Source organism: Diaporthe amygdali, assembly GCF_026229845.1.
Source record: "Diaporthe amygdali strain CAA958 chromosome Unknown NODE_3_length_2959817_cov_65_330692, whole genome shotgun sequence".
NCBI classification, from domain to species: Eukaryota; Fungi; Ascomycota; class Sordariomycetes; order Diaporthales; family Diaporthaceae; genus Diaporthe; species Diaporthe amygdali.
In genome coordinates, this window is record NW_026517023.1 from 1137811 (window position 1) to 1155320 (window position 17510).

Genomic DNA, 17510 nt, shown 5'->3' on the forward strand with positions numbered 1-17510 from the left:
GCAAGTAAAGTAGGAATGAGTAAACAGGCGGGAGAGTAAGCAGGTAAGTATGTGAGCAAGGCAAGGTAGGTAAGGTAGGTGTAAGAATAGGACGTGGGGAGGGGAGGGGGGGGGGGAGAAGGATAAGGATGCTGCATGGGTTGGGTATGGGTATGGATATGGGTAGTCAGTCTTGATGTCAAGAATGGAAATGCTGCTGTCCCTGGTCTAGTGTGTCTCTTCTGGCTTGTCTATCTGTCTGTCTATGGGCTGTAGTGGGAAGCTTACGGGCTGCCCGCACGGAGTCGACGGCTAGACTTTAGTCGGTGTGTGGGAGGATCTAGCACAAGGCGAGGCACAGCACAGCAAAGCAAAGCAAAACACAGGCATTAACAGACGCATAGCAGATCCAACACTACCACTTCGCACTGCACGGCACTGCACTGCACTGCACCGTACCGCAACAACAGCACCACCAGCACCACCACACGAGCTTAGGGCCCAGACTCTCGACTAGCAGCAACCCTACAGCACGAGAGCGGTCCCATAATCCATAATCCATCATCCATCACCAACACGCTGTCACATATGTTTGGCAATGCACGCTACGTCTCGAAGCATCCAGAGAAGGGCGGGGAACCGTAGGCGAGCCCTCAAGCGAGACGAAGGCTCCTCCAGACTCCTCCTCTCTCTCTCCGCTACCGCCCTTCCTCATGATCACGTCTCCATGTGCTTCATGTCTCCATGTCTCCATGCGTCTCTCTCTCCCTCTCCCCTGGGCCCTGGGGTGTTTTCCCCCTGAGGCTTGCAGATCACAGAATCTTTCTCCAGCCCTTCTCGAAAGGCGGTGTTGCCCCTCGCTGCGCAAATCTCTATCGAGCCTGTCAAGGTTCTGTCAGGCCTGCCCGGTCCAATGATCTGGCTCCGGCTTCCCTGGAGCTTCCCGGGGCGGCGGCGAGCCCCATCAGCCTCATTCCGCACCTGGGCACAAGAAGCACGACAAGGGACAGAAAGCCCACTTCTTTCTTCCCCTCCCATCCAATCCACAGCCCCCCTCCATCATCCACAGCAGCAGGGCCGCAGGCGGTCTCTTGACCGCCTGGCGAGGTGGGAATAGTTGGGAATTAGAGGCCCGGCGTGGAGGAGCACGGAGAGTGGCTTGATTGGAGGGGCAACAATCATCCCTCGTCCTCGTCGTCTCCCCGTCGTCGCCGCTGCTCGTCTCGTCTCACCTGCGCTAGCCTGCTCTGGGGCAAAAGCCCTCAAGTCGGTTCCTTAGTCAGTCTATCAGTCTGCCTGTCTGTGTGTCTGTCGCAGGCCTGACAGCGCCGCGCCGCGCCCCAGAGCCTCGGGGGCCCGTGTGGGCCGGCGCCATTCCCAATCCCGTCCATGCGACTAGCAACTCTGGGGAAGCCAAGCACTAGTCTAGTGAACTGACTTGAGAGACAGGGAGAGGGGGAAAAAATGCCTCTCCCTCTCTCTCGCGGAAATCCGAGGCTTTGTCATTCCCCCGGCGGGATGGAACCTCGCTGACAATCGCTACCAAGACCTCGGGATCGACCCAGCCTTGCAGAGCGAACCAACCGACCCAGCTGAAAGAAGCTTCCTACCCTCCCTCCCTTCTCCCTCTCGCTGCCCTCGGGGCCGATTGCATTGGGCCTCAAACCCGGACGGAGGGGAGCATAGCCCTGGTAGACTAGTGAATATGGTATCTAGATGGGCCACACACCAGGATCTGCTATCATGCCTCAGCCATCCATCATGATGTCTGCCACGCCTTGCCCTGCCCGGCCCTACCTTGGCCCGGACCGCTCGCGCTCTGCTCACTGGTGGCTTTCCCCTCGGCGCGGGTCCTTGTCGCCTCTGCCTCGCCAGATCCTGCATCACGGGACAAAGTACAAGCGCAGGTGTCAAGTGCGGCGTGAGCTGCTGAAGAAAAAACCTCACCACCCAGCGTTCTTCCGCCACCCACCGCACATGCTGAGCAGGAGAGAGCTCGGAACCTTTCCAGCCCTTGTCCCACACCTGCGCAGTGGTTCGGCGGTGCCCCCGGCCCCTCTTGCCGGCAGGACGGATCGTGCCAATGTATTCGCGACAAATTCCCCTCACGCAGGGCCATCACGTCAGATCGGTTGCCGTGCCCTGTCCTGGTTACAGTCGTTCAATCACTGGCTGGCTGGCCTGCCTGCCTCGTTTCGTTTGTTTGTTTTCCTGTTTACAGCCCATGTGTGACGAGACCCCGTTCCCGCCTTGCAATGCGAGGCAAGCCTGAGCTTTTGCCTTGGCCTGCACACAGAACAGGCGGGCGGGGAGAGAGAGAGGAGGGAGAGGGGTCGAGGCAGGGCACGCAGGCACGCCGTGCGCTGGGCCGCGTGTTCTTGTCACGGACTGCTGCCCCTCCCTCAATCAATCAGCCACGACCGCTTTGGCTTGTGATAGCTGCCACGGTAACGTTGCCGGCCACCCAGTGCTCCGGTGAGAGCCGAGCTGGGTCCGACCTGGTGTGATTTTTTGCCGCCCCGGTTTCCCCAGAACAAACCACCACACAGGATTGTTTATGCTTTCGCACTTGGTTGAATCGGCCCGGATCTCTGTGTGACAAAGTTGACGGGCCACAAAGATAGTACTGTACAGAATCTACGTAGTTTACTCGGCTGTCGTTATCCGACATGTCAAAAGTCTACCGGGGCCGCCGCTGAGGCTCGGTATCCATCACTGGGGGGATCACCTGCCCATGCTGCAAATCCAAACGGACGACTCGGCTCTCGCTTGCGCTCCCTTCTCGCGTTGTTGGTTCGCCCCCCAGCGAGACCGAGCTTCGTGCGTCTGCCTGTCTACATTATCTGGCTGGGGACGCACAAGTTCACGGCAAAACAGCGAGGCAGCGCACCAGAGCTGCCAGAGTACAGGGGCTTGGCAAATTGTGGTGGCATCGTATCACAATCTCATTGTGTACCCCGCGTTCCCGCGACCAATGGCCCCGAGCCTCGTAGGCTCCTCCTGGCCCTGGGAGGCCAACGAAAGAGAGAAAAAAAACCTGGAGTGCCTCCTCCTCATCTGCTGCACGACGGCCTAGTGCATCACGGAAACAGGGTAGCACGAGAGATCGTCTGCAGTAGCACGTAGCTTGGCCGTGAACAAACTTGCCCCCGTTACGCAAGCCAGCTGGCTCTGCTGGCACAAGTCCCGAGTGCGGTGCCGTCGACCCGGCGAACCACGTTCAACCTGCAACATCGCCGGGTCGCAAAGCCACAACCTGTCCGCGTAATAGCATACACCCATCACCAGATGTTCGAAGCGCACCATGGGCGTTAGCGGGCGGGAAGACGTGGACCTAGGCGGCACCAAGGCGGCTGGCGCTGGGACGTTCCCTGCAGACGCCGTCGGCATGTGCTTGATCGTCGAGTCCGGATGCACCACCCACTTCGACACGCCCACGTCTCCCGGCCACTATCTCCCAGCTGCTTGGTTGCAGTGACGGGAAGCGGGAATCCCGAGGATTTTCGCGCATGCGGCTCTGGCGGATCTTCTTTTCACTAGATATGCTTTGCCCGACTCTGCCGTCGGGTCCTTTGGAGATCATAGTTTGAACTTTGTCAGTGAGGGGGTGTCCTGGGTGCATATGGTTCTCTGGGCCAGCGGTTCCCGCGAAGTCTATTCAAACACACAGTCACCTGACGGGTTACCGGGGGTGGGTGATGGCGTGAGAGATACCCGAGAGCATCGCATGTCGAGCCGCAACCTAAAACACAAACCGGGAAGTTCGAGCCGGACCAAGGTTGCCAGTATGCCTATGCCCGCACGTGATGCCAGACCAAACCGCAAACCTAGCCCGATGGCTGCCCGCCGCTGGAAGCTATATCCTGGCCGTTATGGCGGACAGCTGTGCACGTAGAAGCAATCCTTGTAACCCCTCATAGGATGAGAATTTGCCAGCATTTGTCACTGTGAGGTCAGCCTCGTGCTGTTTCATCCATGCCCGGCAATCCTGGTTGCCCCTCACCCACGACTTCGTTGGTAGTCAGTCGACTGGAGCTCTGGGCTCGAGAGCATTGTTATCCAGCCGCCGTGTCGAGGGTCCAGCCCGGGAGCTGCGAAAGTCGCCAAAAACTTGGAGTGATGCGTGAAGGGAGTGTATACCGACGAGAGGGCAACGTCGGATATGTCCTCCAAGTGTCGGACAAGGAGACGTCCAAACCTGATTTTCCCTCGCCGTGATACGACAGGAGTGTGATGAGCAGGGGCGTCTGAATTTGCTTCCCCAGGTGGCTGGAAGAGCGGTCTGCGTCCTCGGTCAGAGGAAGGTGCATGAACCATCACTTCATAGGATCAGGCTGACCGAACTCTGTCAGTAGAACTCATGCCGGCGACAGCTCTCAGGGGCTTGGAAGAAAATGATATGAATGAAGTTCCACTTGAAAAGTTTGCGAGCAGTGAAATGCGTTGCGAACCACACAGCCTCATTTGAGTATGTCCTCAATGACACAACAGGGCTGGCTTCATCTCGCGCCAACCGGTAAGTGGGTCGATTCCAGGTAGGATATTCTCCTATCAGCTAAGAAAAACGCATTAAAATTTCATCGTGTGTCCATGATCATCGTCGAAAGCCTCAGAATGGCTCAGTAGGGAGCAGTGTCCCATGTACAGCCATGATGACCAGCCACACAGAATGGAGAATCGAACCCCTGGAAGACATCACTGGGTACTTTCGAAAGATTGTCTTCCTGCCTCAAGACCCATCGTAATTCTCAGTGTGTTGTGTCATGGATTTGCCTCTTCCTCTTTCCTATTTCGACAGAACGAGCACTTCAAGATACTTTGACTTGGTAAACTCATTCCTTGTCTCTTCAGGAGGCGACACAAGACATCCTTGTGCGTGGACCAACTCAGTCGATAGCATGTTCCGAACATGACCCGCGTATGTTTCCTGTTCTGGAGCTTCTTTCAAAGACGAAGACGATGGGTGGCAAGCGCGATAGGGCGAGAAAGTTCCGCGACACCCACAGCAATGTGGGAGCATTGATGAGAAGTCAAGACTCCGCGGAGTACAGCTCACATTTGCTGCTCACCAGCAGAAGAGCGTCAAACCCCCTTTCCTCCCCATCTCCCCCTGAAATCCGGGACGATGTCTCTCGGGGACAGGAACCTATGACAGGGCTACTAATGCCTCCCACACGACACGGTGGGACAGGGGCTTCCCTATTCCCATCACGAGACACGGTGTCAACAGCTTTATCGTCAGAAGCCTGACAATACAAGCGGTGTATCAGTCGGCCCAGTCGGTTTTCGTATGCGTTCCAGAGCCCTGGGGATGCCAACGGCTTAGTTCGTGTTCGGGTATCAACGAACGAAGCGCCCGGAGGGCCGGAGGGGCTGACCGAGAGAACACGATCAGTCAATATCTTAGAATGTGCTCAATCCACGATATCACAATCGCCGAGAGTAGCTCCAAGGTCTAGCCGTGGCATCACCAAAGTTGGTGCGGCCCATGCTACGGCCCCATCGTCACGTACAGGTAGGTATGGCATGCGAGGCGACAACAGTTTACCGTGCTCGTACGATCCGCAACCGCGTCCTAAATTGCAGATGTCCTTCTGCATTGAGCCGCTCTGATCAAGGATGGCGCTTGCACAGTCGTCGCTGAACTTTATTGATCAAGGGTTCAGACACCTGACATTGCCAGTGCCATTTTGTATGTTGTCTGCCTGGGCAGCCACTATGTCTGTGACGACTCTTGGAATATTAGCCAATTTGGAGGTCAGATTTGAAAGCGAGTAGCAGCTACTCAATTCAGTGACGACATCACCCAAGCCTCCGAATTTCCTGTTGTATATGGGAGGGACATGCGGTCCAGTCGACGCCAGCAGCGCGTGGAAGCCACATGCCAAGTCTGCAGCATGGAGATGTCGATTCCTGTCGACCATAGGTCACCGATACTTGCAAAGAGACGATCCGCGCAACCGAGCAGGCATTCTTGAGCCGTGACGTCTGAAGCCGTTGGAATAAAAGCGCTTCGGCGGTGGAAGAAGATCACTTGGAAGCAACGGGATGCTGGGCTCGGAGAGTTGCAGAAAACATTGCCGTATTTGAATGGCAGCCAGGGGTCCAGGATCCTGACAACGACGTGAATATCGTCATGACCTGCACGAGCAACCATGACAGAACGGAGCTCTGTCTACCGAGCGCGTCAGGTGAGTGAATTGGGTCTCTCGCCCTTCCTGTCTCACCTGGTGGGCCTGGTCCCGTGTCATGGCGCTGTCCCATTTTGAGGACAGGCTGAAAAATTGAAGTGCAGTAGATCATGCATAGATCTTCGTTGCGTCTTCTGGCTAATGCAGTTCTGATGTATGCCTGAAGACGTGGTGCGTCCGGGGCTCGTTGTGCAGGTAGCTCTGCCTTCCCAAACAGGGGCTTCGACCTGGAGCCTTGAAGGGGCATGTCGTGCAGAACAGGTACGTTTCTCGTCGCACAGGAAAGCGAGTGACGTGAGATGTCCGCGCGGGTCATGACCAACGCCTTCGCGGGAAAGCTCCGTCCGAATCTGAACGAAGTGCAAGGGCCAGGATCGGATGGCTATTCAAGTCCTGCTGCGAGTGGAACGTGGTAAGTGACTAATTCTAGCATTGCGATCCTTCAATATGTCTGGACGCTTTGGGATACACGCCTTGTACAGCAGGACAGTCTGCCTGTTGACGAACTCTTCGAATCCCATATCGCTCCGCTCGATGGCCAAATTTCTCCGTCTCGGGGGATCAGTGACCTCAGATGGACGGCAAATGGGCTCTGTCATGGTGTGAACCCACACATCCTTCTGAAGGCACCGATCAGGAACCGAGGCATAACTTTGTGTGACTGGAGTATCGGTGATCAATTTCAGCATTGTACCGTTGGCGAAATGAGCCTCGTGTGCTCGCAGATGACGCGACTTGTCATTCTACGTCCTGGCAGAGCTTCAACATACTTGGGACAACTTTCCGATGCTGGAAGGTAAGTTGTCGCCCGGCGGGTTGAAGGATTGGGAAGGTTGTAGAGGACCGTCGAATAGATTGAACCGCTACGCACCCCGGACAAATTTCCTGTGTGGATTTCAATCCTTACCAGAGTGGAGGTTCGCTTCAACGCGCTGCTACATTATTCCAGGACGGATATGCCATCGCGCATTCCCCGTCCCTTGTCTCCCGCCTGTGGATTACGCTTGCTTGGTTCCATTGCACCTGGAGATGCAGCTGCAGAGATGGAGGTGGTGGGCAGCTAGAGATGATCACTCTTGCCAAAATTCGCACACTTGTTCCCAAGAGTCGTAGCTTGGGACGGGCTGGATGCTAGGCTCGCTATATCGGGTTCCGGAGCTTTGCGCGCGTAGAAATGCAGTGACGGCAAAATGGAAGAAAAGACACAACAGACTAGCCTGCACTTTGCCTTGCCCATTTGTTCTCGTCTTCCGAGATAGGGTGATAGGACAAGTGACGAGGTTTTGTGGTACAGTACATGCGAGGTACTTTGCTGCACAATTTTTTTCTCTTGTGCATACGGGTGGAGACAAATAGTTCCGGATAATGACTAGGGCCGCAGCGCCTAAATCGTGGAGACCTTGTGAGCTCAGATGCATAAAGATAAGACTTGTGAGGAGCTTTCGAGGGCCGGCTTTAGCAATCGCTCCCTGACAGTGTCGAGAGAGTCAGAGCCTTCATGTCGGAAAGACACTGCTGAGCTGGCTCGAGTGAATGAACGCGGTCACATGTGTTGGATCTACCATGCTCACAATCCAGGAATTTCCAATATCCGATGTGCGCGAGGCGCGGTTGTGCTCCGCAGCCTCACGGCGCAGATGAGAAGTGCAACGTCTGTTTCGTTTCGTCGCAATTTTAGACCATCGAAAATACCCCATGGGTCGAGGTCGGAGGTGTAAAGAAAGGCAATTATTGGTTGTCGATCAAAGTAATGTCGAGAGTGCGCTGGCGAACAGACTCCAGAGGGCCGGCGCCATGAAGTTTAGAGGTCCGCACCTGGCCACCGATAGGGTCCGACTGGGCGGCATCTTCCGTTCTACAGTAGGGTAAGTACAAGCGATCTCTTTTGTTCTTGCATGGTTACAGAGATGTGGTTACAAAGATGCAACGTCCATTACTCAATGTTGCACAACGGATGACCTGTCGCAGATACAGATAGGCATTCACCAACGCCGTTGCCGAGGAACGACACCCTGTTGAGTGACGGTGGACGTCTGCGAGTCGTCAGCCTGTACAGAGATCAGTGACCCGACTTTGCCACACATTAGGGGCTCAGCGGCTAAGGAATATAAACGGCTGATGGCTCATCATTTGCAGACCTGGAGATCTCCTCATGCCAGGTTCCCAGATGTGAGTCCCGGCGAGACAGGCGGCAGAGTCGGCGATCCTAAATCATGATGTGCAGGCTGGTATTCCTGTGCAGGTCCTGCCGGCATCACGAGGCTCGAAGCTGGTTGTCAAGCCCGCAGACGGCTTGATTCTCACAGCTGATGGGCCGTCTTTGGGGGGAAGGGGGGCAGTTTCGATTCTATAGGCAGAGACGGTATTTGTTGCCCTGCTCCGATCGAACGCTCTCGGGGATTGATGGCCAGGGCGATTGGTGGAAGCCATCGCCAACGCGCTTCGTGCAGAATGGCTACTGCCAAGGGAGCATTATTGTAGTGTGGCGGTTTTGTCGAAAGACAAAAGCTGGCGACAGCTGCCGGACAAGGGAACGGCAGCTTCAGGATATTATGATGCAGTCTTCAGCCGCAGACAACGAGACGATTGGGCTGGGCTGGAACCTCGGCTTCGCTTCCAACGGATGTAGGGTGGCGGACGGGGTTGAGCGCCAGGCAGCTTGGCAGGCGAATCTGCCGCTGGACTGCATTGATCATTGATAATAATGCATACGACACAAGCTGGACAGGGCCAACAGGTGTACCAACAGGTGTATAATGAAGTGTGGCTGTATGAGTGGGCGGACACAGATCGGAGTGAATGACTCGCATCTGGGCACGAGAGCAGCGAACAGTCCGTGGAAGCGTCGTCTGAAAATTGGGAAGTGGCTCGACTCGAGTGCCACGTGCCTACCATTGGCTGTGCTGGATGCCGGCACATACAGTTTACTGCAAGGAGCAGGAGGTAGTGGTGGTGGCGGTGGTGGTGATGGTGATGGTGACGATGAAGCCTATGGTGGGTGAACGATGTGCAGCAAGATACTGATTGTGTGAATGCGTGTGGGTGGGTGGCAGGCACGACAACGCAAGGCAGGCAGGCAGGCGCGCAGCCAGAGAATTGCCTGGGCAGGTGTGAGTGAGGTTCGCGACCAGACGTACCTACTGTGTAGACCACCCGCTCTCACCTCGTATGAAGCGAGGTAGACTAGGTACCTACAGTAACAGTAACGGTAACAGTATTTCCAGGCGGGCAGGCGGGCAGGCAAGCAGTCGGGAGCAGGAGCGTCTAGCTGGCCCGAGCACACTTTGATGTTGTCTTTCCCGTTTGCTGGTGATGCTGGTGACCCCACAGAGGCCCACAGACAATTGAATGATGATGATGATCAATTCATGATGAGCCCCCCGTCTCGACAGGCGGAGCCATCCTCCTCCCAGTCCCAGTCCCAGTCCCAGTCCCAGCATCAGTTGAGCTTGAGCTTGCCGATACCCCGTCTTGACGTGCGCTGTACCCAACGTCTCCCTCTTCGACTTCGCCTTCGAAAAATGTCATGTCATGCAATGGCCAAGTCCACCTGTCTTAGCCCCGGCCACTCTCGATCCAGAATGTCCTCCACCCTGACCATACATCATCGAAATCCATCGCTGGAACCAACGGACAGTTGATGTGGACGTTGGCGGGACGTATACGTCTATGGCAACTCCGTGGGGTGCGAACTGTGCACCCTGGATCAAGCAACGGAGTACTTTGATACTATACTGTGGTACCCTAGGTGGTACGCACTGCGCAGCAAGCTACCATGACCATGGCTGTAAGGATCTACCCTGCTTGAGATCTGCTCCGATTGCCAAAACGGGAGAGCTGCATCTCCAGCATCCTCGCTAGCTGTATTCGAAGAATGTGTGGCTGCATTTGCTGATGAACCATCCGTAGCCAGCTGCTAGACTAGTTAGTCTATACTAAGAGAGAAGGCGTTGATCGAGTCGATCTCCAATTCAAGTCATCAGAACATTGCGACCCTTCATCCCGGTTCGCGGACAGCAGGTCAATTCCTTCATGGCCGTCAGACACTACCAAGTTCGAATTGTGCATCACGTCAACACATGGACATGCCCGAGGCATCCGTCCGGATCCGGGCAGGGATTGAGACGTCTCAGTCCAGCCTGATGGAACTTTGCCAATGGCCTCGGCGGCCAAGTAGGCTGGGGGCTGTGGACGACGTGCCAAGACGTCACGACAGTTATTGCTGTGTATTGCTCTGGTCACGACAGCTCAGGCTTGCGTCGCCTAGGAACCTCCGCCCGATTACCGTCACATCACGAGGCTTACAGCAGTAGCATGACAGCCGCGCACAGCCAGCCTCTCCTGTAAAGTCATGGGACTGCCCCTGTACGCCGGCCGGGCCTGCTCAATAGACCGTCAGCGCGTGCCTATCATGACAATCACATTGCATTGTGAGTAATCAGCAAGGACGTTCGAGTCTTGTACAGCCCGCCGTTGTGTCTGTGCGTTGAGACACCTTTGTGCTCGTGCCGGTAGTGGCGGCAAGCCACAATCTCGTCGACGGCATACCATGGTTCACTCTCTCTGGTAACGAAGAGATGGTTAACGCATCAACAAATTCCGTGCGTGTGCGTGTGTGTGTGTGTGTGTCTCTGGACCGACAAGCCGACAAGAATGGGGCAATAATCACACACATACAGCATGCTTGTACACATTTACCGAGCAAGAATGATGTATCACCAGAGGCACAGTCTACGAAATTTGGCACTCCAGTGGTTGGATCCATCTCGATTCGTAGCGATATTGGCAACGGCGATAACAACACTGCTTCCTGGGCACATTAATTACATGTCACATGCTGAGTCTTATTATGACCGACTCTGCAGCGGAAATACGGGCTTGGATGAGCCGTAGGGTTTCCTCAACCAGCTTCGAGCCGAGACCTGACATCTCGAATCTGGAGTTGGCCCTGGGAGCTGTCCCATTGGTACTGATGCCGTACCTGCATCGCCGTCGCGTACGTGCCAGGTCTGAACCACACAAATAATCATGAGAGGCGTGCTTCGCCTCAATGCTCAGTGCGGACTCATGGCAAGGCAAAGGACGTCTTGCTCTGCTCTGCTCTGCCCTGCTCTGCCTGGCTCTGCTCTGTTCTGTTCTGCTGCATTCGGCACACCTCACATCGGCCGATTAACGAGGTCTTGCTCTGGGGCTTTCTTCGTGACTGATGTTGCAGCCGCTTCATGACCATGATCGGGGGATCTACACACTACTATGGTAGTGACGGCCCCCAAAGTACCTGCTGAGTACTTTTGTCGGTGTACTGTAGGGGACTCCAGGATCTTCTCGGGGCCGTGCGCTGGGCCAGCATGAGATCCGTTCGTCCCAACGGTAGGCCCTCCCATCTTCGGACACGATCTGGAGGAAAAGCAAATCTGGCTCCGCGCAGAGGCAATGCTTTTCCAACTCCAGCCCTAGATCGAATGTCCGTCATTCAGCCGCCTCGCTCACTCAGCCGCGAACACTGGAAAAGGCGGGCTGTTACACAGTAATTCACATGCAGCACAGTCCTGGTATCCCCACCTTCCTTTTCAGTGAGTCTCGTCTCGACTCACCAAGGTACCTTTATTTTCGCTGCGTCCGCGCTTCTGCAGTGCCCATCAAGGGTCCTCGAAGCGTCACCTATCACCACCCATGAACTCGTCCCAGACCAAAGTGGGCCAGTCTACTATTAGTTGTGGGGATTCCGACAGTAGTATCATTCCATGGTTCCGTTGGTGAGCAGTCACAACCTTGGAAATAACCGCCCAAATTCCTCCCGCATCATTCAATGATCTTCTGTGACAAACGCCAGCAGATGTCGCCTACAACCACCGAGCTTGTCTAAGTCAAGAAGGTGCCTTTCTCGGCTCGCATCTCAGAATACCAAGCAGGCAAAGCTCATTCGTGGTGCTATCTCCAGCTTTCGATACCCCCGGCTCCCTGCCGCCGAAATCATCTCACGAGTGGCCTGTTACGCCAGCACGAGCCAGTCCAGCTCTGAGTACGTCCTGCTAACAACAAAAGTTCCTAGCTAGACACCCTGGCGATCTGACAGCTACCCTGCATCTGCTTGCCCCCGGCTGGATGGCTTTTGTCCCCAGAAGCCGAAGCTCACAAATGATGGCAGAGCCTATGCATATGGGGCAGCCTCGACCACCTATTTTGTGATTGTGAAGACAGGTGCCTCACAGACACGCCCTTTACCCACTCACACTGCTGCCAGGCAAGCTTGAGCTCGAGATCAAAACGGGCACTTGCTATTTATTGTCTTTGAACTGGCAGCGTTGCGTAGAGAGCCCCTTCGGCACAAAGCAGTGGCCTGCTAATCCATGTCGGCCTGAGCTCGATGGCATGAGCCTTGGCGGCCGGCAGGGACTGAATCCACATTGAACTGGGGCTGGTATGCTTGTTGTGCCTCTCCAGTGCCCGTGTTTGGGGCATGTATCACATCATAAGCTGCGTTTCCTGAGGCTCGAGATGCACGACCAAGCTTAGCAGCGAATGAAGTGTCAAATCCGTCCCATTCTCCGGTGTCTGGGCCTTTCCAACAAGTGGATGTTTGACTCCGCATCTCGCTGAGCGAACGAGGTGGTAGGCCGGGATTCAGGGGGCTGGTCATCGCCCCATATACAGCTGTACAGGAGAATCCCTATCCTTGAAGCTCAGTTGTCTCCACCTACCTCGCTCACACAAGTCCTTTGTCAAGCTCATGTACCCTGCCGCCTCTCACTGTGCGTTCTCATGATACACGCCCCTCTCACCACCCAACCGCATCGAGGTTGTGATGGCCCCCATGGGACCTTAAAGCAGGCCTGGTGGATCTTGGAATGACACCCCTCACCACTGCCACCCACACCCTCAGGGAGGACCCCTAGGCCAGAAGGAGTCTAGAGAAGCCCCCCTTGCAAGCCTCTGCAAGCATTGCTGGATCAGCACTGTACGTACCATCCCTACTGGTCCCCTCTGTTTCTCGCGCCTTTTTTTTCCTCTGCACAGTCTCGACGCTGCATCGACAAATTGTACTCTGGACCTTGGCCGCGTATTGCCCCAGTTGTGGACATGTCTATCCCTCGTAAACACATCGTTCACACTACTTCCTTGTTATGGCGCTTCTCCTCACTGCAAGCCCGGATCAAATCTGTCCATGTCCCTGCAATCGTGCCCGCTCTGGTAACAAACCCCAGGAAGTCTCCTCGGCCGTCCATCTCCCGTCTGTCACCACTGACTATATATCTCTTCTGTCCCCATCCGCTTCCCATGTCAAATCGAGAACGTTTTGCTTTTCCAACCTATTTTTTTATTTTCTATCTTTGCTCTTTGGGCCCAATTGGTCTGTACCATGGATTTGTCATAACGTTCTGCTCTCCCATCTCCTACTTGTACATTACCCTCTCCTCCACCGGTTGCTGTCAGGGGCTATAGTGGTGCTCGATGCCCAGTCCTTCATCCGAAGTCGTTCGTTGCACACCAATTGATTTTCCACCTCCAAAGAGGAAAAAGGCTTCGAGGGTGTAGATGAGCCAGCTCTGTCTGCCTCACTGAGAAAAGGTCACAGCTCTCTGTACAAGCACAAGTGCCGTGGACAGTTTCTTGAACGCAGTCCTGCAACTCCGTGGGTATCCGTCCTGCCGAAGCGCTCGAGTCGCCACCACCCCCCAATCCGTCATCTGTGCCAGCTTTCTCAGGTGTGAGAACACCGCGTTGAGATCCTTAAAGCCACAAGACCGAGCGTTCTTGTCTGCAATCACAAAATTGCCGTAGAAGGAGAAAGGCCTTCGAGACAAACAGGGACTTTGTGCATAAGCTCCCAACCAAACAGCTCTATCAATCTTGAACTGCCCATTTCCCGGGTGATTATTCCTGCGGCCTCTCCAGCCAGGCCTGGTTGGAACGAACCCCACTGGAATTTTACACAAATCGCCCTTGCCTCCAGCTTCACGTTCGAAAGATTTGTTGGAGCAACCCTGCTGTGATCACCAGCACCTATCAGAGATGGCGAACTCGACCGCGCCAAGTGTCTCTCTTGATAACCACATCATGATTCCATTGACGGCTTCTCTGTGGAGCTCCGTTGGTGCTTTCAACTTCTCATCATACTGGCACTCAACCACTCTCTGGGCTTGGGTCTTCGCCGTTTGCTGGTAAGTCTTTGTTGCTCCGGGAATAATCAATGCTATAGCTCCGGCCACGGGCTGTGGCGCCTCCTTGCATTACCTTTACTGATAAGGGTCCAGGTTACACCGATATGTGCGTCTGCTCGTCCACTGCTACAGCCACTGGACCTACAAGTCGAAACCCATTCCAGAGAAGCCAAGTTTCACCCCGAATGATGTGACCGTGGTGATCCCTACAATTCACAACCGGATGGAAGAGCTTCGCCCGTCCCTGAAGAGTATCCTGGCTTGCAACCCGTACGAACTCATCCTTATCACAACCGCCGCCAAGCATGATGCCCTGAAAAAGCTTGCCGACTCGCTGGGCCACCCTCGGGTTCGGGTTCTTTTTACGCAAATTGCAAATAAGCGCCTGCAAGTCTGCGCTGCGCTGCCACACGTCCGGACTCGCATTACAATCATGGCTGATGATGATGTCGAGTGGCCCAAGACCATGATGCCGTGGCTCCTGGCGCCTTTCGAAGATCCCAAGATTGGTGGCGTGGGGACCTGCCAGCGGGTTCGCCGTGAATGGAATGCCGATTTGAGTACACGGATTTTCAACTGGCTCGGAGCTGCCTACATCGAGCGGCGCAACTTCGAGATCTCCGCTACCCACAACATGGACGGAGGCACGTCTTGCATGTCCGGACGTACCGGGGCCTATAGGTCCGAAATTTTGCAAAGCGCTGAGTTTCTCGACGGTTTCCAGCGTGAAAAGTGGCGCCACTATATCCTGAACGCCGACGACGACAACTTTGTGACTCGATGGCTTGTCAGCCACCAATGGAAGACTTGGATCCAGTACGAGCGTGAATGCGAGCTCGAGACGACTTTGGAAAATGGGATGAAGTTCCTATACCAGTGCTCCCGATGGGCAAGAAGCAACTGGCGAAGTAACTGGACTAGTCTTGTGGTTGAGCGATATGTGTGGCGGTAAGTCAGCGCCAGGACTCTAGTTGCGCTTCTGCAGGATGACGTACTAATTTCTCTGTTCACAGTCAACAACTCTGGTGCACGTATGCACTGCACATTGCCACTTTCACATCTCTGGCATTTGTGATGGATCCTTTTATCATTTTCTCTTTGTGGAAGGCAACCGAAAATTGGGACGCTACGAGCCGCAATTATGCCTTCTGGGCCCAAATCATCTTCGTATTCGGATTTACCAAGGTCGTCAAGCTTGTGGGGCTCTTCATGCGGAACCCAAGCGACATCATATTCCTTCCGGTCTCGATCCTGTTTGGCTACTTTCATGGTCTCATCAAGCTTTATGCCCTCGCCACCCTCAACATGGTATGTACCATCCTTCCTTTACGTATTCAGTAAGACCAACATCTAACCCGTGGTATCGCAGACATCGTGGGGTAGCCGGGCAGATGGAGACGTCCACGACCGGCAGCGTCTCATGCGCCCTCAGCGGAGCCTGAGTATGAGCACACCAAACGGGAAAGGCGAGCTTGTGCGCTACGTCACTCAACGCCGCATGACACTCCCGTCTCGATACGAGAAGCCCGTGATGCACGACGTCGACTGAGCGGAACCGGTGTCATATTTTATGGTTCCCTATGTGGTCCATATATGACTCGGGAGAATTTCTTGAGCCGATGCAACATCTGCGCGACAGGCTGGCAGATTTTCAGCCTTTGCGCGCGCGGCGAGATGGAATGACTTGATGATTTCACGGCCATGAGAACAAGAAACACTACTACTACGGCGTTGGCGGTTTTGAGGTTCGACAGCACTCTCCGCGACCACTGCTACAGTCTGCGGGTACGCCGGTTTGAAAGGCGGAGCTTGATCCTGCCAAGCTAGGATGGGCGAGCCTTCGGAGGCCTTTGTACATGTTTGGGATGGTTTTCTACGATTTTTGCGGTTCTTGTTTCCGCCCTCTTGTCGGCTTTTCTCCCACTTTCAAAAGTCTGGGCCAGAAGGGAAAACAAAAGGCATTCAGACGTCCTACGATGGCGGTCCAGAAGGTGGACCGCCGGTGTACGACTCACCAGCTAAGGATCAAAATGGGATCAAGGGCAAAGGAGGGGACAAAACAAGATGATTTTCTGATTCTTGGGAGGAGGCTTTGTCGGGTTTACCGGCGCAGGTTGGACCTATTGATTTCCTCGTTGAACTCCGTACTGGCATTTAGCGCACCAGAAGACTTGGCGCGGCACTGTGCTTTTCTCTGCAAGACAAACATAGAGATGCGTACTTGGCGGCATACTGTGGCTGGCAGAAGATTAGACATCGAAATACTGGAAACGAAATACATTTCACTGCCTAATCCCTGAATCTAAAGAAGAACACTGTGAAACCTTGTCTCATCTATGACCTTAGCTGACATGAGGGTATAATCACGAATTCCAAATCCGTCCATCCACATGACATGGGAGATTTTTGAGGTTGCCTAGATATCTGAAATCTATTCGTCCGGGTAGGCGACGGGAAATGTCAGATGTGCCTCGTATTGTGAAGCACGATGCACATGGCGCAGAAGGGAAACGCAAGCCACCGAAAGACAGAACAAAGTGACAAGGTACACCACATGGCTCCCACCAGTTCGGTAAGGTTCGAGACAAGTCAGATCGCACAGCAAAAAGGAAATCGCACAAAAAGGCTTGGAATCATCCCAGCTCCCGCCGCACGAGGCCGGGTGGGCCTGTTACACAGCAGGGCGCAAGAGGCAGACATCACACGTCAACGACGCACCTATCCACCCACCCACACCCATATTAGACACACACACACTCACACCTCGCCTCACGCGCACGACTGCACATCAGCCCGCCCGCCCAACCGGATCCCCACGGAGCGCAGACCTCCCACATCTGGGTGGCTTGCGATTCGCCAATGACGTGCCGCAGGGCTCCTGCTGTCAGATCGCTCCCGAAGAAAAAAAGCAAAAAGAAAGTGCAGGGTATAGGAAAACAAAAATAAGTAAGGAGAAAAAAAAAAGAGAAGATTAGGAAAATCCGGGGCCGGATCAGCAGGGCTAGGTTGGATGGGATAGCGTCAGTGCTCCCATACCCCAAGACATTCTAGAAGAGCGTCACCCTCCTACATGTGCATGTGTATATGCTTTCTCGCCTATATGGAGGGAAGGCCAAGTAAGAGTTGCCGGTGTTTGCCCGAGGCGTCTTTGCTGGTCGCCAATCTGCCTATCTGTTCA

The 17510-nt window shown here is 54.7% G+C and overlaps 1 protein-coding gene across 1 annotated transcript; it reads left to right on the top strand.

The window, feature by feature from the left end:
- Window positions 1-14183: 14183 nt before the first annotated feature.
- On the top strand, window positions 14184-15881 carry J7T55_002743 (polysaccharide synthase; the record flags this gene model as incomplete). The annotated part of the gene is made up of 4 exons (XM_053137848.1): window positions 14184-14332; window positions 14465-15280; window positions 15346-15640; window positions 15702-15881. 4 exons carry the CDS (start codon window positions 14184-14186, stop codon window positions 15879-15881), a joined length of 1440 nt encoding a protein of 479 aa, XP_052998612.1.
- Window positions 15882-17510: the final 1629 nt, after the last annotated feature.